Below are 25,004 nucleotides of genomic sequence, written 5' to 3' on the forward strand. Positions count from 1 at the left end.
ACAAATAGGAAACATTATAAAATAAGCGTGGGAAAAACAACATTCCTTCACACAATAGGGGTATGAGTGAAACACGGAACAGGCCACTGGGAACACTAGACAGATTCAGGAAAGTTACAGAGCAAGGAAGATAAAGGGGAGAAAGTATGGATAAAAGGGGGGAGCAGAGGAAAGGAAAAGAGTGGGACAGCTGAAAGAATGACAGGATGGGAGCGTCATTCCCTCCACTCTATCCCAGGGGTGAAAGAGAGGAAAGTCAGAGTTCAAATGCTAGGAACGGGAGGTCACACTTTAATATTGACAAAAGTGTGTGTCTCTCAGGAGGAACGGTGAATCTGAGCAGGACAGTAAAACACTGGTGTTTTGAGTCAGAAGGAGGGAATTTGTTTGGGTGATGTCTTGAACTTCCACTCCACTGTGACTGCTTTGAAGCTTGTTGAACCAGCAACCTGAGGAACAGGTGTTAGTCCAGTGTTGACATGAAAGAATCTGTGAGGAGCATTGACTGCATACACAGCTGATGGGAAGATGGAGCTGTGAAGAGTTAGAAGCAAACTGCGGTTATCCACCGTTAAGGATCTGGTTTATTTTTTGGGGAATTGTCCAACATTTACCTGCGTTCATTATGAGAATAATCTTCTCATTTTGTATCTGCCTATCAGATATGAAATGACTGCCTGCAGCTGGTTATCTTGGATTAGCATAAGGGCTGGAAACAGAAAAAACAGCTAGAGCCTGGCTCTGACTGAAGCAAACAAAGCCAGCCTGCCAGCACTTATGGCTAGGTCCACACTAATGGGTTTAAAAATGATGTTTAAAAAAGAAAATGATCTCTTTGCGCAACACAATGCATAACATATCACAAATTCAGGATGTATATGCACAATAGTTGCAAGGTCACCAACACCTCTGTTTCATCCATGTTGCACTCAGCATTGGTCAAATGAAGAAATCCAATGAACCGGTAACGCTAAACGTTTTTGTATTTATGATTATTATTATTATTATTATTATTATTATTATTATTATTATTATTTTGAAACCAGAGTAAACCATCTTTGGCAGAGAAGGTGAAGGTGAGGAAGAGGAAGGGCTAGATCTGACCTCTTGATTTTTTGGTATAGTCTGTCAGTCACACAGTGGCCACACCCCATAATCCATCACCTGCTTTATGGTTTATTTCCCTCTAAAAAGGGACCATTGTTTAAAAATTTAACATCATGCTGTAATGAAGAAGACTCGAAGCTAGAGACTGAGACTAGAAACTCACTCGGAAAATATTACTGACCTAATAAATTAATTGAGAAGTATGGGCATTTACCCATAGACTTCAAGAGAATCTGACTACTCTTTACAAACAGTTGAGTCTGCTACCAATGGTCTTTAGATACAAGGTTGAAGGCTCTAGCATTGACTTCACCTACCTGTGAGGCACATCTCACATCACTGTGCGATAATGTCAACATTTTCCAAGGTCAGTCCAGACTATAATTTCACCTCTGAGATTTAAGACAAAGTCTGAAACAGCAGCATTTCAAAAGTGTGGCATATAAAGCTTGTGAGTTCACATATCTTTCTTATTTAAAATTTGTGTAATGTTTACTCTTTGGCTTCTTTGTTGATCAAAACAGACATGAAATCTCACCTTTGGACAGAGGCAGGAGTTTAGACTTCACCAACAGTTTCCAGTCTTTGTGCTACTTCTAACTGTGCCTTCACGTTTAGATTACATGGCATGAGCATTTTGTCAATAAAACAAATAAGTGTCTTTCCCAAACATGTAGACATATTCCTAACAGAAACTGAAATAACTGAGGGTTGTAAAAGTTCTAAAAAGTAACTTCAGCCAGCACAGTAACAGCACAATTTTAAAAAGAGATTATTTCATTCATGAGGTCTGCCTGTGAGGACTGTGGCTACAGTATAAGATTGTTCTAAGGTGTGTCCTGAATGAGTGAATGTGGAAAACCTGATCTTAGTTTAGGGGTGTGAATACTTGGCATTGATTTCAGGTGAGATGATAGATGGCCATGTTTTTTATTTTTTCAATATCAGCCAGAATCCAATAAAACTCAGGTGTGGGTTAGAAAGCGTTCCACAGAGTATTGCGATAAAACACACATTCCTCTCACACAAATGCAGGCGGTCCTGCTGCAACACATTAACGTACTCCTGTTAATAACAACTTTATTTATTTGACTTTGAAACCTGACACAAAGCCATAACTGTGTCACTGTTGGATAAAGGAGTTATAATGATGGCGACAATGAGAGAGAATTAGAGAGCGAGAGAGAGGCCAGGGTGTCGTGCCAGGGTGCAGATGAGCTCATTGTTGAAACAGGGATTTCCACATTTCCATGTCAGTGTGCCCCCATGCCATGAAAGAGGGCTCGAAAACAAGGGGGGAGAGGAAAGGGGGGCGCATAAGACACACACACACACACCCAGCTGTGTGCTTACATAGGCACAGACACACACATACATCAACTAGTAAAGAAAATATTGGCCACGAACCATCTCCAGTTTCCAAAAACACATAATATCATCTTTCCATTGTGTTGTTGTTTTGTCAGACACACACAAGAACACACATTTACACTTCATTGCAATACTATCAGGCACATTTGTCTGACTACAATCCGGAAATGCAGTCAGGAGCCTTTGCTCGTGTTTTGCAAAAAGTAGCCATGCACAGACAGGCACGGTGTGCATGCACACAACAACACACAGCAAGCAAGCACACAAGGAAGGACACACACCAACTCTGCCTCTACTCCTGTTCAGTCAATGGGGCTAGGCCTGCACGGTCCCTATGGCAACCAGGCCCCTCCCTTAGGCTCGCAGGGGAGGTGTTTTCAAAGTTCAGTGTTTGTGTGTGTGTGCGTGGGAGAGAGAGAGACTGTAGGAGTGAGAGAGAGAGAGAGAGAGAGAGAGAGAGGGGTGTGGATCTGGGATCACGTCCAAGAAGTCAAAGAGTCAAACTTTAGTTCTGTGCCGGACCTGGACCCGGAGACAGCGGCAGCAGCAGCCGGAGACAGAGAGACATTTGACTGGCTGATCCTTCCACCTGTGGAGCATGGAGGAAGACGCGTCCCACGCCGAGGCCGGCAGCATCTCAGGCAGCACCCACACCATCCCGCAGCAGCCGGCCGACACCCCGGAGCTGCTGATCCCGAGCTCCGGCCACTCCACCGCCCCGTCCCCGCCGACCCCGACCGGCACCCTGTCCCGCCTCGGCTTCAAAGGCCTCACCAGCCCGACCGGGGCGGCGCCGGGCAGCCCGATCGACCGAGGCCAGGTGAACGCCATCACCGTGGTGGCCCTGCTGGACAAGCTGGTCAACATGCTGGAGGCGGTGCAGGACAACCAGCAGCGGATGGAGCAGCGCCAGGCCGAGCTGGAGGGAGCCGTGCGGGTCGTGCAGGGGGACGTGACCCGCCTGTCCAAGAACCACCTGAGCACATCCAACAGCGTCAGCAAGCTGCTGGAGCGCTCCCGCAAAACCGGCGGCCTCCTGAAGGAGGTGAAGGAGCGCATGGACAAGCAGGCGGTCCAGGTGAAGAAGCTGGAGGCCAACCACAACCACCTGCTGAAGAGGAACCACTTCAAAGTGCTCATCTTCCAGGTGAAGGAAAAATACAGTTTGAGTCCACTTTGGCAGTCTGAGTTAAGGGCTTTAAAGGGCCAGAGCACCGATTTAACTGATGAAGTTGAGTTTAATTGTGAGGAAGGAATGCTGCTCCAAATGGAGTAGGGCGATCCTCTGTGGCTGTGCTCTCTTCCATGGTGGTGTCATCTTGTTCTTGCTGTCCTCAGTATAATGAAGTGTAGGGTTTGACATTTCAAGCCAACTTGACCCCATTCCAATTAAAATCCTTTCACCCGCAGGACTTGCAGGAAATGGGTTTTCTCAGAATGTGACCCATTCTTTACTTCCTGGTGTCTCAGCTTCTCCAGCCAAGACAACTATAAATATATATAAATACAAAGTGAAATATTAACTGCCCATTTAAAGCATGTTGCACACTATTTTCATAGGACACATTTGCATAATGAACATCTCACGGAGGACTCACTCTAGTGCATGTGTATCTCAGTCATATTTGCATTCATATTTGACTGCAGTTAATGGGAGTGTTTGAATGTGTGCACATGTCTTGTTGTGCCTGTTGGGCAATGACACGTGAAGTTGGCTGAAAAGTGCTGTGTTACATTTTCAACCCTTCAGATTTGACAGATAGGACTTCAGCAGCCTGGAAGGAAGTTTGACGTTTTTGTGACTTACACACTTCCAACGACAGACAGTGACACAAATATTGCAAAATATAACCTGGTTATTGGGCCTGAATATGAGTGTTCATACGCACATTGATGCACATGGGTCTGTCTGCCTCTCATGTCCTCTTTGAGTGTGTGTGAGAGAGAGAGAAAGAGGGAGAAGGGTGTGTCTGGGAATGGAGCTACAGAGGATAATAGAGGAAGGCCCAAACACTGACTTTGACTGGATCTGTTTACACCCGGCAGTCATAATTCAGACAGACTGATGGCTTTTGGATGGATTTGCCACTTTAACTGCCATATCACACCTTTGAGGGTAAAACTCTATACTCACACAGAAAATGTTCCAGTTTCCCCATGAAATTACAAGTGAAAGTCAGAGGAATGTCCTTATATAACCTAACCCTCACGTATCTCAATACATGAAAGAGCTGAAACATTTTCTGCCTACAAACCTGAATGTTAACCTGTGTTCTCAAAAGTAACATAAAAGTGGAGGTTATTAGTCAAGAAGATGAAAGCCGAATAATGCATTTCCACTCTACCACAAAAAAATGTAAAAAAAAAAAAAAAACAAAACATAAATGATTAAGACATGATCGTTAGTCATCAGTTGTGTGTGTGTGTGTGTGTGTGTGTGTGGGGTGGGGGGGTGGGTCTGGGCATGTACATGCCCAGGCAGTAAAAAAGGGGGGCCAATTGTTGACACAACCAGAGCTGCTGAGAGCTCTTAACTGCTGCTGTTATCTGGTTTCCCAGGTACTGAGGCTCTGTTGTTTAAATCCAACAGGTGCCAAGACCTTACTCTGTACAAGGTGGCTTGTGTGACTGTGGGCGAGGCACTGCCGATCGATTTTTTTTTTTTTTAAACAGATCCTGGCTCAGTGTGCGGGCTTTTGTGCTAGAAAGGAGGGGTAGAGTATAATATTGACATTGTTAGAGTGTGGAGGAGTACACTTTAAAGTTTTTGTATCTCTCATGTGTGTTGTCTTGTTTCTGAGATTCTCCCTCTAATTTTCAGTCAAACTAGGATTAGCAGATAGATGTAGCACAACCGGGTATGACCCGGAGGGCGTGTGCGTGCGCGTGCGTGCGCGTGCTTGCATGCAACCTGCCCTCTGTATGTCATACTGATGTGTTGGCTCAGGTGTATGCGGCCACTGAGCTGGCAAATGAGACTTGTCGTGCCTGAGGGGAGCAGGAAATAACAGAACTAAGTGCAGGCCTTGTTCTTTCTCCTGTGTTGATTTTTTTTTTCTGTGTCCATCACTTTCTGCCTCACCTCTCTTCTTTTTACCTCAAGCATTGTTTCTTTCTCTTGATTTTCTCCACCTGGTGCTGGGCTATAAGTGTCTTGGCTGGTGTGTTTTGGTTCAAATGTCCAGCCATTTTCCTCCCACCTCCCTCTACCTTTTTTTTTTTTGTTTGTTTGTTTGTTTGTTTGTTTGGTTTGTTTGGTTGTTTTTGTATTTGTCTTTTATGCAAACTTCGCATGCGATCACTTTGTCTTAGTTGAAGCCACCTGTGCTGGTTCCCTGAAATGACACCACAGCACATGCTGCACTCCTCACGGTTCTCTTTGATAACAAACGCACCACGAGCCAAACTGCCACTGCAGCCCTGTTGCTATTGGCCAAGTCGCCCTCCTCCTCCTCCTCCACCTACCTACTTAACAGAATTGATACAGAATGCTCATCACCCTGTACGTGCCAGTTTAGGTGGAAACAGAGGGCTTCTGGGTAAACGCTCTCGAATGCACAGAGCAGAGGTTTGATGGAGCTCCAAGCTTTGGACACAGTTGGTCAGATATGACAGCACTTTCTGCCGCTCCGTTGCGTTCATGTGCATAACAAGGACTAATGAGGACTTAATTACTGCTCCTTGGCCCTTTGTTTGTTTGCTTTTTGTGCACCATTGCTTTTCCTGCCTCAATATGGCCCTCCGCTCCCCAGGCCTGCACAGAAATGTTCACATGCAAAACACATACAATTCCCAGTCATCTGAGATCATACTGTGTACAGTTTAGAGACTGTTTTGGTAATTACAGTTTAGAAAGGTTGAATATTTTGTTGTTTGCGTTTTCTATTATTTATAAAAACAGATTAATTTCAAAGGCTCTTTACCTGAGTCGTTTAAATATCCACAATCTCCCTGGATGTTTAAAGCTTATCTTATTTGCATCGCCGTGGCCCACTACATGAAATACAGCGCATTTCAAATTAAATTCACTGCGACAGAACTCATTTATTTCTGAGTGGATCTTAATCTCCCCATCTGTGTTTATGTCACAGTGGAATTTCATCACAACAAACAAGTTAGTTATGATGGCAAACTGAATTTGAACGCAATGAGAATTTAATTTCCTCCCTGGCTTGGCACATGTGGGGCCTGGTTCAGAGTTTTTGCTGGATGATCAGTCGGGAGGAGGGAGTTGTGCCACTCTCTCTGTGGGATGGGAAGAGGATGTTTGGTGACTTCTGTGTTTTGGGGGTCCCTAATCGCAGAGAGGCACAAAGTGACAGTCAGATCGCTCAAACAATGTCACAGAGCTCCCATATCACATTGCAAGAAAGAGAAATATCCCCCTGAGCCGAGCCAAACACAGAAGCTGCAGTGGAATAAGAGCTGTTTCCGGTTGTTGTTCTCCCTTTTTCTGAGCAGTCGTTTGTGCTTTTTGTTTAAGGGTTACTTATTATTGCGTTACAATGATTTGTGAATTCTCTATTATGTGAAATGTTTTCATCCATCACCACATCCTGATGTGACTTTTGACTGAAGAAGATGCTAACAATCACTTTACATGGCTTTTCATCATTGCCGCTTTTATTTGCTTTGCCACCGGTCGTCATAGAGCTTTTGTATGCTGACACTTGACCAAAGGTTGAGGATTAATCTTTGCTTTTAGCAGCATGAAGTCATGTGTGTTTTCCCGCTCTTGCACTGTTCTGTAAGATGGAGGACAAACCGGTAATTCTGATCACAGCCACACCCCAGCCTTTACCTAAACAGTATCTGAGGTCAGCCATCTGCAGTACAATAATGCTGATAATGGTGTAATACTAAGCAGTGGTCAGGGTCCTTTCTGCACACACAACCGAGATGACACAAACTGAAACTTCACTGCAGAAAAAACCCTTAAATGCACCGTTTAAGACCAGAAAGAATAGCTGAGTGTGGAGGGGTTAAACTTGAATGCGGAACACTTACTCAACTAGCCTCCTCCATTACATGGGATATCCAGGGTTAATTGGATTTTTGAATGTTATTACAGTGTACATCTTGCATGGAATGAGGGTAGAAACATTATAAAACTGTGTCTATCTCCACAGGCTGGAGCAGGCAGCTGACTGTAGGCCATGGCGTGTTGAGCGTCCTACTCTAACGTATAATATATTGCACCAGGTTCTTAGCCCAGAGCGGTGCAAGGTGTTCCAGTGCATTCAGTCATGTTGGGACTACATGCTTCCAAGCTTTAACCTGCACAGATGCTTTGAGAGTATTATATTTCCTCTGGCGAAGTAACAGCAACAGAACATCAACATAAATTGCATTGTGGTGGTGCGAATAAATGAGAGAGTTTTATGATGATGATGATTATTATTATTAGTTGTTGTTGTTGTTGTTGTTGTTGTAAGTGAAAAGGTAGGGCTTTGTTCCAGCAGTATTTGCCACTGCAGTGAGTGTAATAAGGGTTTACAGTTTGAACGTTGTGTATTACTTTACTGTCCCTAATCCCTGTAATCTTTCAGTGTGTTGACTGAGTGGCTCAGACCAGGAGTTTGTGTGTGCTGAAGTGCAGAGGCAAGCCTGGGATATGGCTGGCTTCCACAAAAAGAGGAGACGTGTGCAAAGACTTAATTGCAACACTGTCTCATTTACAGATTGTCCTCTGCGCATGTTTGCTATTGTTAGCCATCGATTGGCCTTCGGTCAACTCAGCACTCTGGACTCAGGACTGGCTGGCAAAGATGGCTACGGAGGCTACATCAACATCTGTGGAAGACACACATCTGATTTTCTAATTCTACCTGCTCATAAAGAAAAAGGGGACATGTGGGCGTGGAGGCCTCAAAGCTGTGTGAAGGCAGCTTGAGATGATTGCATCATGTCAGTTTATAGCAGGTAGCTTGCTCGTTAGCTGTCAAGGGTAAATGATGGACAGAACAATAGTCAGAATATCCCAGTTAAAGTGGCATGAAATGAGTTCATGGCAGACATTTTGTCACAGCAGAATAAGCACGGCTCCATATGCACAGATAACTATGAGCACTCTCAGCCCGCAGGCTCTCTGAAATGGCTTATTGTGACAGTTCATGGAGCTGCAGTCTTTAATGAAATGAATTTCACCAACAACTGTTTCCTACTAAGAACAAGTCAAAATATCTACTGTGGAAAATGTCCATTATGTAATGCTATGGATGTTATTGAGAATACATGAGTGGCTTTCATGTATTTTGTCCTCCACAGTGAGGGTTGAAAAGTTGAGAGTTTCTGGAGGAGCCGGTCAGATGCCAGACTTTGTCTCTGCATTAAACGTTGCAGGCGGAGCTTATCTGTCATATTTTTGCTTTGGGGTTCATTCCTCTGTTAATCCTTGAGGTTTTCAGAAAACAAAGTAATTAGGAGAGAGGAGCAAAAGGAGACACTCATGGACAGAGGAATGAGGACAAAGTGAGAGATGTAGTTTGTTTGTCAATTAATGACAGTCGATTAAAAAAAGAGTGACTTTGAATCCCAGGTTATCCTTAAAGGTTTACGTTTGTGTGTGTGTCTAGATGGGCAAGTTTCACCTGAAGTCTGTTTCTGTGTGGTTTCACATTCAGGTTTGACAGGTCTGTTAAACCGAGTCAGTCTCTGAGGCAAAGGCAAGTTTGTAGCTGCAGATTGCATGTATACAACACTAATTTTAACACTTTTAATAACACAGGGAAGCAACAATGATATGCAATAATCAGTCTGTAAGTCTGGGCATGCTGGCTATAGGATGGTTAGGTTGTCTCTTTTTTTTATCTGCAATGAACTAAAAGTTGATGGTTAAAGTATATTCCCTCAAATGATTTTATGTACAATACAACAAAGCTGTTTGTACAAAAACAAATGTAGGCTGTTTGGATTTAGGTTGGTCTCTTGGCTCATTGCATGCATTTTTCTTCAGAATTGCCAAGAGCACATATTTAGCATGTTTTTAGGCATGAATAAGGTCACTTAACTCAGCACTCAGTTCTTAGGAGGAACTTTAGAGCTAGGGGTTGTGGCCAGTTGTGGACATGTATTGCAAAGAATCTGATTGTCCTTCAAAACAAACTCATCTTTCTCCTATTCGGTCTGACATTAGACCTCAGGGCTGTATCAACGTGATTGTGTTTGACTTTTAGAACCGTCCATTCCCTTTAACAAGGCCACTGCATCCGTGACAGGGAAAAAGGGAAACAATAGCCATTCTGGTTGCCAGTGTTCTTATTTCTCTGCTCTTAAATAAAACATGAAAAGACAATACTTCTTGAGATAAGATGATGATTTCCCGGCCCCTCTGCGGACACTCTTGCCTGCTGACCTCTACATGGTGTAAACATTGTCACAATTGGTTGAGACCTTATCAAAAATGCTCATGGCGTCTCTCGCACAGCCATTATGAAACATTGGTCCTGAAAGACAAAGATTGGGATTGTGCTGAAGCAATGGCTGCAGGAGCATTGTGAAAGATTTAAACAAAAGAGCTACAGGAGACCAATAATGACGACATAAATACAAACTGCAAACTGTAAATGTGCAGTATAGTTGGAGGGCCAGTTCTGAAGATAACTTAAACTATAAGGATTTTGCAAGACAAGTAAGGAAAGTGCAGGTTTAGCAGTGTGGTCTCGTTGATTCAGAGGAAGTATAGTAAGTGACAACAATCACGATGGTCCAGTCAACTACGGGGATTTTGATAATCATTATCATGCCATGTATGAAATTAATTATAATAACCAGAGAGCTCGTATTGCTGAACATGAGACCTGTAATCATCCAAAGTGCACAGATGGCAATTCTGTAAATTATGGGTTGAGTGACGGTTTTTCAGACGTCCGACATTATCATCATTTATGTCATCAGGAATATTGTTGCCTCTGTAGAGCTGCCGTAAACTACAGCCTAACAGCATTACATCGCGCCTCAATTGAGTATTGTGTTTTCATTTCACAAACTTGCAAGGCCAGTAAACATATTTTCTTCTGGGAGCAAGTAGTATGGGAACGCATGCCCTAACTTGTTTTTCAAAGTTTCGCTGGCGTTTGGCCAAGAATTGGCACAAAGTAAATTTTATGAAGTCACTCATTGCAGTATGAGCAACCTGATATGGTAGTACCGTGTTATGGAAAGGGCTTTAGAATTAATTTATACATGTTCACGAGTACTTGGCAGTGCACAAATGTCAGGCCGGTGCACTGTAGGGGGCATTGAGAGTTTATCGTGTTTTTGTGTTAAATCGGTCACATTCCAAATAGCAGAATTCCATTTCCTTTCCTTCCTTCCCTCTGTCCTTCCTCTGTCCACAGATGGCTCTTCGTGAACATTAGAATGGGAGGGTGTGGGGGGGGTCATGATGTTGCATAACAGGCTCAGAAGAGGTGTACTGTAAAACAAAGCACTGCACTGTAAAGGTGGGGATGTAGTGTAATAAAAAATTTGATATTAAGGTGAATAGGAAATGGGCGGAAAAACATTGCGATTGAGTTTTCGGGGAAAATAGCGCGAGGAATAGGGTTTTGTGTAATAATCTTGAAAACGACAGATTATTTTATAGATGAAGATGACAGGCAGATAAAAACAGCGGTGGTAGGATATTCCGTTCGTCTGCAACCTCTCATCTACTGGTTTTATTAAATCTGAGATCAGTTCAGGTGCTTGAGAAAAGCAAAGTTGCACTTGTGCGCATTTCAGTCTGCTGATGGTGATGCAGCCTCCCTCAGAGGCACTTGACTCACTGTGCCAACTCACCTTTACCCACCTCACCTATAAGGATTAGGAAAGCCCCCATTCATCACCTGACGGGCCAGGAAAAACACACCTGTTAATGTCACTTACTCACAAAAGCAGGCACACGTGTACATATAACTGACTACAGTCAGTATATGTATGGATTTCAAACATATCACCCAGTGTGTGGCATAATAGAGTATCACTGGGGAAGCGTGCGGATGGCTGCAAAGACAATTTAAACAAAGGGGAGAGGAAAGATGCCAAAGAAACAGGATAGTGTTCCATTACACACATGGTATAGTCGTGAGCATACTCAAAAGGGAACATGAGCCCATCTGAGCTCCTTGTGTGAGCTGTGATGTCCTGCCCTAATGTCTCTCAGTGCAAACAGAGCTGACTTAAATAAGCTCTGACTTAGCAACACCTTCCAGGGCTGGCAGTGAGGTGGCAACTCTGACATCCAATTGTTAAATAAGATTGTCACCTCCATTACTCAAGCGTTTGTACAGAGACTGTTTGAAGTGTGAGCCATTGTACAATAAAATTACCGTCACGGGCAAATGAACTAGGGTTGGGTTTTTTTGGTTTACTCAAAATAACTTTGTATAGTCTTTTATCTTGCTCTTTTACTGCCCATGTCCAGATGACAAATCCACAAAAACATTCAAACACACACACACACACACACACATACACACACTGTATCACATTTTCGGTAGCTAATGAGTGTTTCCTTAGAGGGCACATTAAATAACCTGGTTCCCAAGAGAGACATACCAGAATGTGAGGGCCCCAAACACACACGCACGCACGCACACACTCACATACAGCAAATAATTAGTGCAGGATGAGTGGAGTGGGGTGAAGGGGCAGGCTGATCTCATCTGTCTGTCTGTAGTTGTGGGAAAGGCTGGTGAGGGGTTAAGGTTAATTCAGTGCTGGGATGCCAGAGCAGTCTGGCGGCTGACGGTGTTGTACCAAGTGATCCATGATCAGAGCTGGCAGGGCCGTTGTGACTGGAGCTGGGCAGGAACCAACACAGACTGGACATGGATAGAAAGAGGGCAGGTGAGCACAGGTCGACCCGGAGCAGGAGATGCTGGTAAGACAAAGGCCCCAACATCATCCCTACCATGGGGAGTGAAGCCACAGAGTGCAGAGTGGAGGGGACGGCTGGGTTCTAGTTTCTTCCCAAGAGAGACATACCAGAATGTGAGGGCCCCAAACACACACACACACAAATATTGAGGAAATACTTGTTTGTTGTAGCTTGCCAAAATTTTGTGGAGTTAAAGTGGGGTCATTCTCATTTCACCAATTTCACACTTTTTTACTCTGAGAGAACAAAGCAGAAGAAGAGAGGAAAGAAAACACATGAAAAAAATGCATGACTCACACGTGAATAAACAAAAAATCAAAGTTAAGCTGTGTCATTGCAGCAGGTCTGGTACAGTGTGTAGGAGGGTTTTGTCATTTTAACGTGTTTACGTTTCTAAGAGCTGCCACTCATGATTTGCAGCACCCATACTGATTATATCAAACATGTTTGTGCCAAATCAGAAAGTCTATGACATGCCCAGACTGGAGCAGAGGTGTGAAGAATGAATTTTTAAGAAACCTTCAGCAAAAGAATTATTATTATTTTTAAATGTAATTCAGGGAAGACTCCATTTAGTGTCAGGAGAGGCTGTATGACTTTCTAATCTCCCACATGCTGATAAAACTGTTTAACTTCATCAGAAGAGGGAGATAAACACAGATAATCTGATTGTATTAGAGGTAACCTTTCTGGTATTTCATCAAATTCCCTTGTGTTTTTGACATAAAACTCGCACTCTCCCTGACTTCCTGATCTGAGATTGCACAAACATGTTCAGATCCACGCAGTCTCTGTGGGTGTGGTGCCGAGTCAGATCAGCAGTGAAATGGCACATTCAGACAGTGCTGATTCAGACCTGACAGGCGGGAGCTCTGGGGAACAACGCTGAAAAGGAGGGATTACGGTCGAACCAAATGAGAGGTGCTGGTGGTGGTGGTGGTAACCAGAGCTGTTCCCCAAGGTGCTGCCTTTTGTGTTGTAGGATTTCAAGTTACAGACTGTGATTGTATTTTATGAAATGAATGGCATACCTCTGAGTGGTTGTTGGTGGCAAATAAAACTCACATACAAGGAGATGCAGACCTTTCATGTTTTATGGGTTCTAAATAGAATAAGGAACATCAGATGAATAATTGGAAATAATTTGGAACAACCCTAAGTATTCAGCCCTACTCCACCATATCATGCAATTTAAATGTTAAGCTTTTTCCCTTTCCTGCAGAACATGAGGCCTTTTTTCAAAGAGTCATGTGGTTCTTGTGGTTCCTTGCTTACAGATTGATTAGTATTAGCTGGGAGATGCCACACATGATTAGCACACACCTGAACTGTGAATATTGCCTGCATGTTTGAGTTGAAGGTGAGAGGTATCAAGTGCCTGTCAGTTTGTGAAAATGGGGGGTGGGGGGGGTGTTGCATAGCTTTCCTCTTCTTAAGAACTGTCAATATGCTCTGAAACTATTAAAGTGTCTAAAAGGAGAGATGTGAACAGACTGGGGTGAACAGAAGTTGGATATAATCCTGGGGGATCAGTTTAAATTATCGGAACATGAGGAAGATTCAGCCAATTAAAACAAGATTGATTTTGCTTGGATCAATGAGGGCGTGTTTCTTTTTACTTTATGGTTTCACACTTAAAAATGACACCATAACATTCAAGTTCTTACATTCTGCCCAATTAAAAAAATAACCATTTTGATTTCAGATACTTCCTTTGTCTGGGAAGTAGTTTTTCATTTTAGTTTGCATAGTCCCTTTCAGCAAAAACATGCCATGGGTAATAAGTGGTGCTGGAAGAGATATAGAACTCTCCTAGACCATCTGGTTAACCCAGTTCTTAAGTATGTGCTAATGACATCCCAAGAAAGATGCATTGCACAGCCCACCAACAAGTTATGGCATCCCATCATTTTAAGCACCTCTTTGTCTGAGTGAGAGCTGCCATGCCTGCTTTAAAGTACACTTGTTGTGACAAGTTATGTAGAGAGATAAGTAGTAATTAGATGCATCATTCCAACGTGGGCTGAGAAAGAGTGGGGCCTGTGTAGGCTCTTTATTTTTCTGAAATCATATGTGAATGCATATAGGGGAAAAGAAATTTTTAGAAACAAGTCTTATATATTCAGAGATAAACCAAAAAGTAAAAGTTAGACCGTATGCTGGTATCTTTTACACAGGTTCACATACCTCCCTGTAATCAGCTGAGTTAAGCACCTCCTGGACTTGGTTTGTTATGGGTAAATGAAATTTGTATGTAAATTAACCAGCGCAAAGAAATGTCCTCCCCCCGTAAGAGGGGGAAAAAACTAAGAAAATTAAGAGACGTGTGTGACTCACATAGAGTAACGGGTGGAATTCTTTGCATGTCTTAGGGAGACGACTGGGGGAAGCATGCAGAAACTGGTTCCCTCAAGAAGTGTCTTACAGATGTCCATATATAAGGGCCAAGCCATGGCCAGAAATATGCATGAACATGCTTATGGGGAATGTGTGTTTGGATGAACACTTCAATCATCAGTGTAAAGAATTCCTCTGGAAGCCCTGGAAATTTTACATTTATGTCTAACCCCGACATCAAGTAATTGAAACAAAGAAGGTGAAGCTCATTTGCTGAACTGCAACTTGCAGAAGTTTCCAGCAACTAACAGCAATTTGAATACTTCTTTATTTCAACTTAAATTAAATCCTGATTTCTCCTTCCTTTTATAACTGGCCATCAATTTAACTATCTTCTTTTGTCCCTCTTCTTCTTAGGAAGACAATGAGATTCCCACTAGTGTGCTCGTCAAGGACTCCCTCAAGACCCCAGTACCAAGCCACTACGACGCAGAATCCACCCGGCCTACTCCATCCATTGCAGGCTCTGTTGATGCTACCCATGCTGAAGAGGGTCTTCAGAGCATTAGTCTGTCCTCTGAAGAGGAAGTTGATCTTACGCTACACCAGGAGGAGGAAGATATAATGGAGGGTGATGCTGAAATGGGAGCATCCCTTGCATATGAAAGAAGGGCTGACAAATTCAAACGCTCCAGTCTGAAGAAAGTTGATAGCCTCAAGAAGGCCTTCTCACGTCAGAGCATTGAGAAGAAAGTGAACCAGTTCACCACCAAGATTGTGCCACCAGAGAAGCGTGACAAACTCAAGAAGAGTCTCACCCCTAACCACCCCAAGAGTCCAACTGCCAAGTCCTCCTCATTCAAGGTGTCTCCCATGACCTTCAACATAAAGAAGGTCAGAGACGGGGAGGCTCCCACGCAAGACGTGTGCTCACCCGGGGAAGAAGCTCATGTGGCGATTCCTCCTTTGGGAAATCTACATGGTGAGATTCCCCTGGCAGAGGTGCATACCCACAAAGGTGTTGTGGAAGAGATGGTGGTGAGTCCCTCCTCCCCAGACAGCATGAGGGCATCAGTTACAATCAATGGGGCATCACCAAACATTGAGTGCGAGATTAATGGTGATCGCTGTGCTGGCCTGGCTGTTCCAGAGCGGGATGAAGATATTGGTGTGGAAGAAGACGATGAGGAAGAAGAGAAACACAAAAGCACCCTGGAGACAGCAGCAGATGCCCAGATTCCTCCAGCAGCCACTGCTGTGGAGCAAGCATCTTAATATGATTTGATTTCTGCAGCACATTAGTTCTTATTTCACATTATTTCCTTTTCTAAATTTCTGCATTTAACACCCTGCTGACACAAATTATCCCTCCATTTTAACAATCCTGTGTCGTCGTCATTAAAGCCCATATAAACAAGAAACATACTGTCAGCCTCTGGGGGTACTCCTTCATTGGACGATTCCCTCAGCACAGCCTTTGATCATCACCTGTATCATCTGAAAATCTTGACACCACCGGCAACAAGATTAAAAGCTGCACTTTACCAAGAGTGCTTTTCAAGCTTTTTTGTCTAATGAAAGCAATATTTCATCAGTACATTGTAACTCACTCCCAGCCACTGGTGCCCACCAGCTCAGCAGCATCCCATCTCCACGGCAGTGGGCCAACCATCTCCTTCCTGCTGTGTATGTCTGTCCGTGGACCCTCTCACTTCCCCCTCCTTACTGACAATAGTTTCTTTCTTCCTTGCAGTTACTGTGAAAAATAGTAAATCTTTGGTCCACAGCCTATTGAAGCAGTGTGCCCCAGGTTGTGCAAGAATTTGAATGAGCAGTTTCTGGGTTTTCAGTGAACATTGCTCGGGGTGTTTTGTACGGGACTGGAGGTTGTTTCCTGAATTCTTTGGACCTGCCCTTATCTGAACTAACAGGTGACTGTCCTTCAGTAGCTTGGGCGCCTTTATTCTTTCTGCTGTCCTTCACCTGCAGTTACAATTGTATGTTACATCCTGATATTTACAGCCTTATCAGTGATGACCTGCACAGAGTGCTCTATGAGTTGCATGAGCTACATCAAAAAACTTTTAGTCATGTGTAATTACCAGATGACCACCAACATAACTTTTTACTCATTAAAAAGTAGAGTAATAGAATAGAATGGTATTAATTTGTCCTTGAACTTTTATTCTTTTTATTGATACTGATCTATTTGATATTCCCCTGAAAGATAAAAAAAATATGTTTGACTTCAGTTGTGCAATGTTAATGAAGGACTCTGCAGCATAGAAGCTACTCTAGATGGGGAGAAAAATATTTTACTAAAATAACATAGGTGTTAATACTGACATGCTAAATGTCAATTTTACAGCCCTTTGAATACAGGGGAGCAGGGCAACTTTGTATGTTTATGTATAGGAAATGTTTTTGTCATTTTTAGACACACTACTCTGGCATTTACAGCCTATACAGCATAAAGTAAATATTAACTTTCTGATAGCTTCCCTGTCTGTGTTTAGTTATAGAATAAATGCAGTATCTCTACTGCATTTGTATCGAGTTACTATATCATGTTCAGACATCTATAAGTCATCTTTTATATGCAGGTATCCATACCTTAGATGTGTAAAATATTTACTTCTTTCATAAGTATAAGACAATTACCACTTCACATTCATTTACCAGGACGTTATCACTTAAGCCTTTCTGCCTGGACGCATTCACAAACATACTCCTACAGTGCCTTCAAGTTGCACAGACTAGTATGAGTAACTGCACTCCTGAAGGCATGGATTCCTGTGTTTTGGAAGATATCAGGGATAGCAAAACATGACTAGTGTGTTTTTGTTTTTTTTTTTTTTTGTTTTTTTCTCCTCTTCTGAGGAATTCCTTGTAATTATCACTTTATGGTGTATACTAAAGATTTAATACCAACTACAAAAAGAAAGAGAATGATTAAACTCAAAGGAGGAGCAAATCCGGCTGTCAATCGATTTTTTTTTTTTTTTTTAAGTTTTCAAGTTTCTATAAAGTGACCTTCACACACATTTGCACATTGTTAGCACCACACCAAGTGCCAAGGATCCAGATACTAGAAAGGTCACAGAAGTGGGTAAAGGCAGAAGACAGTATCCTTACATTTGACAGATGACCACTGCACAGCCCATTTTTCATACTTCTGGGCTCCTTGGGGGTGGTCTGCAGCCACAGGTATTCTGACCCTGCAGAGGCTCCTTGGCGTGAGTTTGTGGTGGACGGGGTTAGTTTTGGAAAGTTTGGGAAAAGACATTAGTTTGAAAGAATGAATCGGGTTGTGTTTGTCTGCTCTGTATGTGCAGCTCTGTGGAAAAGTGTGTTGCCTTGTTGTGCAGAATTAGGAAACCCATGTTTCATTATTCTATACGCTCAAATTTATTATACTGCACATCTAATTATACTGCCACAAAATATGATTTCTAACTCCTTTAAATCAAAATATAATGCTCTCGTGCTTTTATTTAATCTAAGCTTTGCAAAGAAATCCCTTATTAGAGTTATTGATGTCTGGGAAATACAATGCACAGCATGCAACAGAATTGCTTCCAACAGTACTTGACAAAGCAATGAACACAAAGCCTTTTGATTGCTTTGTGTACTTATAATAGCTATCTATTTTAGCTAACCTGACAGACTGCTCACTTGGATCTATAAAAAGAAAATAGATCAACAAAACTTTGCTTAGTAACCCTGGTTAAGCTGATTTAAACTGAATATTTCCTCATTTGAATTTTTCTTAGTATAAATAACTTTGCTGAAAAAGGATCAAACTTTTGTCTTATCTGTGCATTTTCTATAATGTAGAGGATGATATGTGGTGGCTTTGATGTATTTCTGCTTATGCAAATGTTTTCTTTGGTGTTATGTCTGCTGTTGTTTAAAATACATCTATATGTAGAAATAAATATCTAGATGTGTATGCGTGTAACAGTTTTTCTGTTGTTGTTGTTGGTTGTTTGTTTGTGTCAAAATCAATTAGTTAAATCTGGATCATACGTGTGGACTAAGTAAACACCAGCTACCTACAATACAAGTATGAAATCGGTTAAATATCTGTTTTTATTTTTTAGTCCGTTCCTTTAGTTAATCAGTTAAACCAAAGAAATTTCCTCCACAGCAGAAATTTCCCTGCCACTTGAGTGTTTAAATGTACCCCTCCTGCCACTTGTTTCAAGCATTTTGCAAATGTGCATTTTCTCTCAAAATTGAATATTGTCTAAATCAATAAAAGCTTTATAAAAATCCAATCCAGCCTTCATTTTGATTCCTTGAGGTATGATCATCCTGATCACCATGATTCATGTTTGACCTGTAGTATCCAAGGAAGCAGCATACAGCCAGTGGAGGGAGGGGTTCAATAGCTCAACTCTTAAGTACAAAACCGTTAGTGGATATCAAGCCTTATTTTTATTATTATGTAGATAATGAATGGCTGCGTTGCACAATTTACGAATTAAAAAAAAAAAAAAAAAAAACAATACATGCAGAAGAAAGTCCATGCGAAAACTGTAAAGCAAATTGCCCTTGATGGACAGAGTTTAAAGCATGAAGGGAGAAAGATGGCCTGGAAACAGTGAAAAACTGTTCGGAGACATGGACCATTTGGCACAAAGACACGTCAGCCCTCCGGATCTCCGTTCCTATAGATTTTCTGCTGACCTGAATCGGTTGTTTCCTCACTTGTACTTTTCTAGTTTCCGTGATGAGGTGTGTTTCCGACGTGTTTTCACGGTGTTTGTCTCCCTCTAATGTCCAAACTCACACCAACACTCTATGTCTGCCTCGGCTGTATTTTTTTTTTTTTCCCACATCAGTCATCGCTAGCTCTGCTAAAAGCAGCAAGCTGATAAATACTCCATTTCCAAGCATCGATGTAGCAAACGACGTTCCGACCATAATGCCCGTCACCATTTCATTGATTAAAAGTAACCCACGAACGTACGTAGAGCCATATTGTCACGGTGGCCGAGAGGTTAAGGCGTTGGACTCGAAATCCAATGGGGTTTCCCCGCACAGGTTCGAATCCTGTTCGTGACGTCTTTACTTTTTACCTGCAGGCTCCGACACGGACTATGAACACACAGCAAACCGAGGTAGCCATGTACTGACTGTTATATTGCAGCATGATTTACACAGGAATCTTTTTGAGGGCACTTACTCCTGTAACCACTGATATTATGTCTGGGGACACGAGTTAGATATTTAGTCCAGCAGTTAAACGCTGACACACACGGATGGATGAGGCGATCAATAAATCACACTATTATCCGGTTCATCTATTTCCTTTAATCTCATACATTTTCTATTCTCGCGTTGCGAGTGAACGGACTCCCTCGGAAGAGACCATCCATTTCCTTTCTTTTTAAATGAGCAGGTCAGCGAGCTGTCTGCTTCCACTTGTAACTGCGCTGTTTTTACACAAAAAGACGCCTGCTAATCGCCAATGTCTGTCGACACGACCGTTTAAAAGAGCGCAAAATGAATTTACCATGAATATCCCCCCTCCGCTGTGCAGGATAATGGTACTGGCCGGGTCCTATAAATCTGGCCGGCAGCGCACGCTGACGTAGTTGTTGGGGTCTTTGGCACAGCATAGCAGACCGTGGGCTTTTAAATAACGTTTTTCAGTATTAGTGCTATTTAGGTATAAATAACCAGGCATTTGGGAAAAAAAAAAACTCGGAGCCACAGTTAGATATAGACACACTTAGTCGTATAGCAACATTTGGCCAGCCTGCGCGTTAGCCAAGCAAACAGTTCCTTAAACTCCAAAGAGACACACAAAGGAAATGCGGTCGATTGGTTTCAGATTATTAACGCTACCAGGAGTTTTCTACATAGCCTAGGAAGTTAATAACTGTTGAAACTGTTCAAAGGATAGTTTTCAACACAGACAATATTTCGATCTGTGGTGTAACTTAGAGCCAGATGATCGGTCTTTGTTAGAACAGAAACATCTCAATTTGGCACGCGATTCTGGGTCAGTCAGACGGTTACTACTACATCTGACATCTGGGCCAACTACACTGCGAACTCGTCGAGGGTTTACCAGTCATATTAGAACTAATGCTGTGTAAAGAATGAGGCTGCCATTATGGCGATAGTCGTGCATAGAAAGCTGCCCAGACACTCGTATCCTGAAAGAAAAAGAAGGTAGCTAACTGCGAGCTAGCTAGCGTTTAGCGAAGAAGTCGCCCGGCTAGGGTTAGCTTCTCTGACAGGGTGGCTATCTAACATCGCTTTGGCTGGCGTCACATGCGTTTGGTGGGCTTGGACCTGATTATAGTGGACTATCCAAGAAGCAGACCCGTGTTGGTCCAGTTACGATAACGGTACAGTTCGAAGTAAATGGCAGTTAGCCTTTAGCTGACAGGCTAATTGGTTAGAGGAGCTAAAGCTAACATTAGCAGCCCCCAATACAAAGTGACGCCATCCAGCTCGTGTTGGTGCTGAGGTGAAGTGACAGGAAGGGAAGGGAGTGATTATTTTTCTCGAGACTAACAATGGCAACCCCCACAAACGAGGCCTTGTTCTTGATAAAGGATGTCAAGCCTGGGTCGAAAAATTTGAATATTGTGTTCATCGTATTGGAGATTGGTAAGTAACTGCACAGGGGCGATCTAGCGTCTCCCCCCACACCATCAACGCGTGTCTGTTTTCTTAAAGGGACCTTAATAGCATAACTCGCATCATCTGCACAAGATTTACATTCAGCTGAAGCACAAGCAACTCACCACTCTCCTATACATGGTCATGTTTATGGTGCCATTCTTTGCAAAAGGCTCTAATGTAGAATTTACTATGGTGGGATTATTTATGTAAAAACTCTATTGTCAACTTCACTGATCTCTACCAGATGGGTAAGGATCTATTTGGAAAACAGATGGTGCATCTCTGGGGTTTTGGTCTCTAATTAGGTTTTCTAATGACTGTTTTTAAAGAAATTAACCTTGGATGGAGAGGTTTTGAGACTGTTGACCGTGATATTTAACCTATCCTTGTTCTACCCCATTAGGACGAGTTACCAAAACAAAAGATGGCCATGAGGTACGCTCATGCAAGGTGGCAGACAAGAGTGGGAGCATTGCCATCTCTGTTTGGGACGAACTTGGCAGCCTTATTCAGCCAGGGGACATCATCAAACTGACCAGAGGGTTAGATTTAAGACTTTCAAGATTTACGAAAAGATCAATATACACGTCAATAACAGAAGTTGATAGCTGGCTCTGCATCTTGGTCTTAACATTTATGAATACTCATTTTCTGTTTATATTAATCTGTGATTTCTGTTTTAGCTATGCTTCCATATGGAAAGGCTGCCTGACCCTATACACTGGAAGAGGAGGGGATCTGCAGAAGATTGGAGAGTGAGTAGTCGGCCTCAGATCTATTTATACCTCAGTCATGTTTTTGTCCATGTTGGAATTCTGCTTGTCAAATGTTCAAGCATCATAAAAGGCCAGGGCATTAAGTCAAGTTTCCCAGCAAAGTGTTGTTTAAAATCATTGTATAAGAACACCAATACAACTTCATTCTTTTGTGAAAAGCATTTGGACTGTTGTATAGATAGCTGTATAGATTATGCAAATAAACCCTCTAAGTTTCTTCCTAACGAAAGAACATTCTTGAATTTTGATTGTTAAAGCATGGATGTTGGCTTCTCAGGTTCTGCATGGTGTATTCAGAAGTGCCCAACTTCAGTGAACCAAACCCAGAGCTGCTAGCCCAAGCCAACCAGCAAAACAAGTCTGTGAGTAGCTTTACACCTACTTTCAACCTCCTATCATCAAACATCTTAACACTTGAGTATTCTGAAGTCACTGGTTCAGTATTTATCTTCTCCTGGCCCTATCACAATTGGTTTAACACATCCATCCATCTTCTACTGCTTTTCTTTTGCTGGGTCACGGGGGATGCTGGGGCCAATCCCAGCTCACTCTGGACAAGGGCGGGGTACACCCTTGACAGGTCGCCAGTTTATTGCTGGGCCAACATGCAGAGACAAACACTCACGCTCAGACCTACAGATAACTTAGAGTCACCAATTAACCCAAACATGCATGTTCATGCAGGAATGGGGAGAACATGCAAACTTGGACAAAAGGGCCCTGGGAACCAAACCTGCAACCTTCTTATTGTGGGGCAACCAGCATGCTGTCTATGTTTAACACATAGCATACATAAAATCCTAAAAGGCATTTAGGTCATAATGCCTGTTGAAAGACCCCACAGTGCAGTCCAAGATTAGTGCTCACAGGGTGCTAAAAGTAACCTTGTCTCTCTTTCATTATTGCAACAGGGAAAACCAGACCAGAACCAGAGGGGAAACTCTCCACCCAATCAGAATTCAGGTACACCTGCTCCGCCAGGTAAGTATTTTCCTTTAGTCAAACAACCTTTACACTATCAGTCAACTGGCTGACAGGAGGCAGTTGTTGTATGTGCTGTAGAATGGGATGCATTGATAACAGTATGAAATAATTGCCTGATGTGTTGGATAATAAATCTTTTAAAGTCACCTTTTTTTTTTTTTTGTCTGAAGACTTATGTTTCTCACCTCCCCAGGTAATGGTGCCATGCAGCCTTTTGCCAACAACAACAACAACCCACCCCCTGGGGCGGCCCGTGACTCTGCATTTGGGAACGTTGGGCGACCCAATGGCCGGTCACCTGGCAATGGAACGCCTCCTGCTTCTGGGCCTCCTACATCTGCAAAGTCCTCAGTCACAATTAGCAATGGCAGGGACCCACGCCGTGCCAAAAGATGAAATTGGGGTTGGAGGGGGAATTGCGTGGGGCAAATTATGGACATCCTTATATTTCCCCCTTACCTATTCTTTTATTTTATTTTTATTTTTTTTTTAATCTTTCTGAGCCTTCCTGATCATGGCCTAGATTGGCTTTCAAAAATAATGACTTGCATTAGAGACTATTCACATAATTTTTATACTGGCTAACAAGTCGTATGTGGTGTTTGTCATGTCAAGTAGTGCTCTCAGCAAGCAGCACAGTGATTGTGAACTACCACTTAATGCACTAGCAGGACTGCTTGTATAGTCAGGCCTTGACGGTTGAATTGTGGTCAGCCTTCTCAGTCTACACCCTTGTCCTATTTCTCATTGCATATATTGTCAGTTTTGTGCCAGTGTTACCTCCCCTACACACTGCCCTAACCCCATGCCCCATTTGAGCTATACACCCTACTTGAACACTCAATGCACTTTCTTCTCTTAATTTATGCCAGTGCAAACGTGGCTGTCATTTAAATCAGGAAATCAGTTTCTGCTTTTATAGTGGAAAAGGCCTTAAGTTTGTGAAAATGAGTTTTGGACTGAATGCACAAGTAAAGTTCTTCAAAGGGTCTTCCCTCTCTTAACCAAACGATTTCCAAAGTTATTCTGTGAAAAGAAAGGTGTAAGTTTTGAATTTCCGTACAGTTCCTATGAGGCTTTTTTTTTTTTTTTTTTTTTTAAATTCTCCTGCCATCAATTGTACCTTCATTAAGGTGGGACCACTTCAATACTGACAAATTGGTTCACCAAAATAAATCTTGCGGTAATTTTGTTGCCATATTTGGTTTTCTGTAGTCTGTTAAGGACATTTGTCTTTTGTCAATAAAGAGTCATGCTAACTACACCATTCAAACAGGTTTTAAAATAACTTGTATAGTAATTTAGCAAAAAACAATTTTGCCCCGGATGAGATTTTTTTTTTTTTTTTTTTTTTATGATTTTTTTTTTTTTTTTTTCTTCCCTCAGATGTAGCTTGTCATGAGTATTAACTGTACCAGTCAAACATTGTCACAAGAAAAGTCTTGTCTTTGTCTACTCACAGGCCCTCCTGTAAACCCTAAAGAGCCACTCTGGTTTGAACTGATTCCACTTTCTTTAGGGCTCCATGCTGTCACTTGCAAAGGCAATATATACTTCCAAGTGATGGCTTCCTACAGCTCCATATAGTGCTTACAGAAATGAACTGCATTTGTTATTTTATAAGGTACTTTGAGATGGAGAAATCTGGATTTTTTTTATTTTTTTACTTCCTTTTACTGTAAGAAAAACATTCCCGAAAGCCTTTGCATTAAGTCTACCAATATGAAGCAACACACACACATTTCAAAGAGCAGAAACCTGTTTCCTCACATCCTTTGTTGCACCAAGCACCTGAACATGCCTGAGTGGCTTCACCTCGACCAATATCCTTTAATATCAACTTTTTAGTGTTTTTCAAACATACAAAGGATCCTGTTATGTTGTTTTTTTTTTAAGTAGGCTTTCCTGTGGTGATGGAGGGA

General features: G+C 42.4%; 2 protein-coding genes and 1 non-coding gene across 3 annotated transcripts; all 3 read left to right on the forward strand.

The window, feature by feature from the left end:
- The first annotated feature begins 2,909 nt into the window (after window positions 1-2,909).
- cavin2a (caveolae associated protein 2a) lies at window positions 2,910-18,957 on the forward strand. The gene is made up of 2 exons (XM_029530223.1): window positions 2,910-3,625; window positions 15,095-18,957. Exons 1-2 carry the CDS (start codon window positions 3,077-3,079, stop codon window positions 15,950-15,952), a joined length of 1,407 nt encoding a protein of 468 aa, XP_029386083.1. The 5' UTR covers window positions 2,910-3,076; the 3' UTR covers window positions 15,953-18,957.
- Window positions 18,958-19,665: 708 nt separating this feature from the next.
- On the forward strand, window positions 19,666-19,747 carry trnas-cga (transfer RNA serine (anticodon CGA)). The gene has a single exon. It is a non-coding gene; the product is annotated as a tRNA-Ser (tRNA).
- A 547-nt stretch (window positions 19,748-20,294) lies between these two features.
- On the forward strand, window positions 20,295-24,347 carry LOC115062383 (SOSS complex subunit B2). Its single transcript, XM_029531032.1, has 6 exons — window positions 20,295-21,307; window positions 21,726-21,864; window positions 22,006-22,077; window positions 22,376-22,460; window positions 23,010-23,079; window positions 23,276-24,347. Exons 1-6 carry the CDS (start codon window positions 21,214-21,216, stop codon window positions 23,476-23,478), a joined length of 663 nt encoding a protein of 220 aa, XP_029386892.1. The 5' UTR covers window positions 20,295-21,213; the 3' UTR covers window positions 23,479-24,347.
- Window positions 24,348-25,004: the final 657 nt, after the last annotated feature.

This window comes from Echeneis naucrates, chromosome 21 (assembly GCF_900963305.1).
Source record: "Echeneis naucrates chromosome 21, fEcheNa1.1, whole genome shotgun sequence".
Lineage (NCBI taxonomy): Eukaryota > Metazoa > Chordata > Actinopteri > Carangiformes > Echeneidae > Echeneis > Echeneis naucrates.

Excerpts from the sequence above, each read along its gene's own strand:
- cavin2a (XM_029530223.1), top strand. The coding sequence starts at position 3,077 with ATGGAGGAAGACGCGTCCCACGCCGAGGCCGGCAGCATCTCAGGCAGC. Across the intron at positions 3,626-15,094 it reads TCAAAGTGCTCATCTTCCAG|GAAGACAATGAGATTCCCAC; the intron begins GTGAAGGAAAAA and ends TCTTCTTCTTAG.
- LOC115062383 (XM_029531032.1), top strand. The coding sequence starts at position 21,214 with ATGGCAACCCCCACAAACGAGGCCTTGTTCTTGATAAAGGATGTCAAG. Across the intron at positions 21,865-22,005 it reads ATCATCAAACTGACCAGAGG|CTATGCTTCCATATGGAAAG; the intron begins GTTAGATTTAAG and ends TTTCTGTTTTAG. Across the intron at positions 23,080-23,275 it reads AGGTACACCTGCTCCGCCAG|GTAATGGTGCCATGCAGCCT; the intron begins GTAAGTATTTTC and ends TCACCTCCCCAG.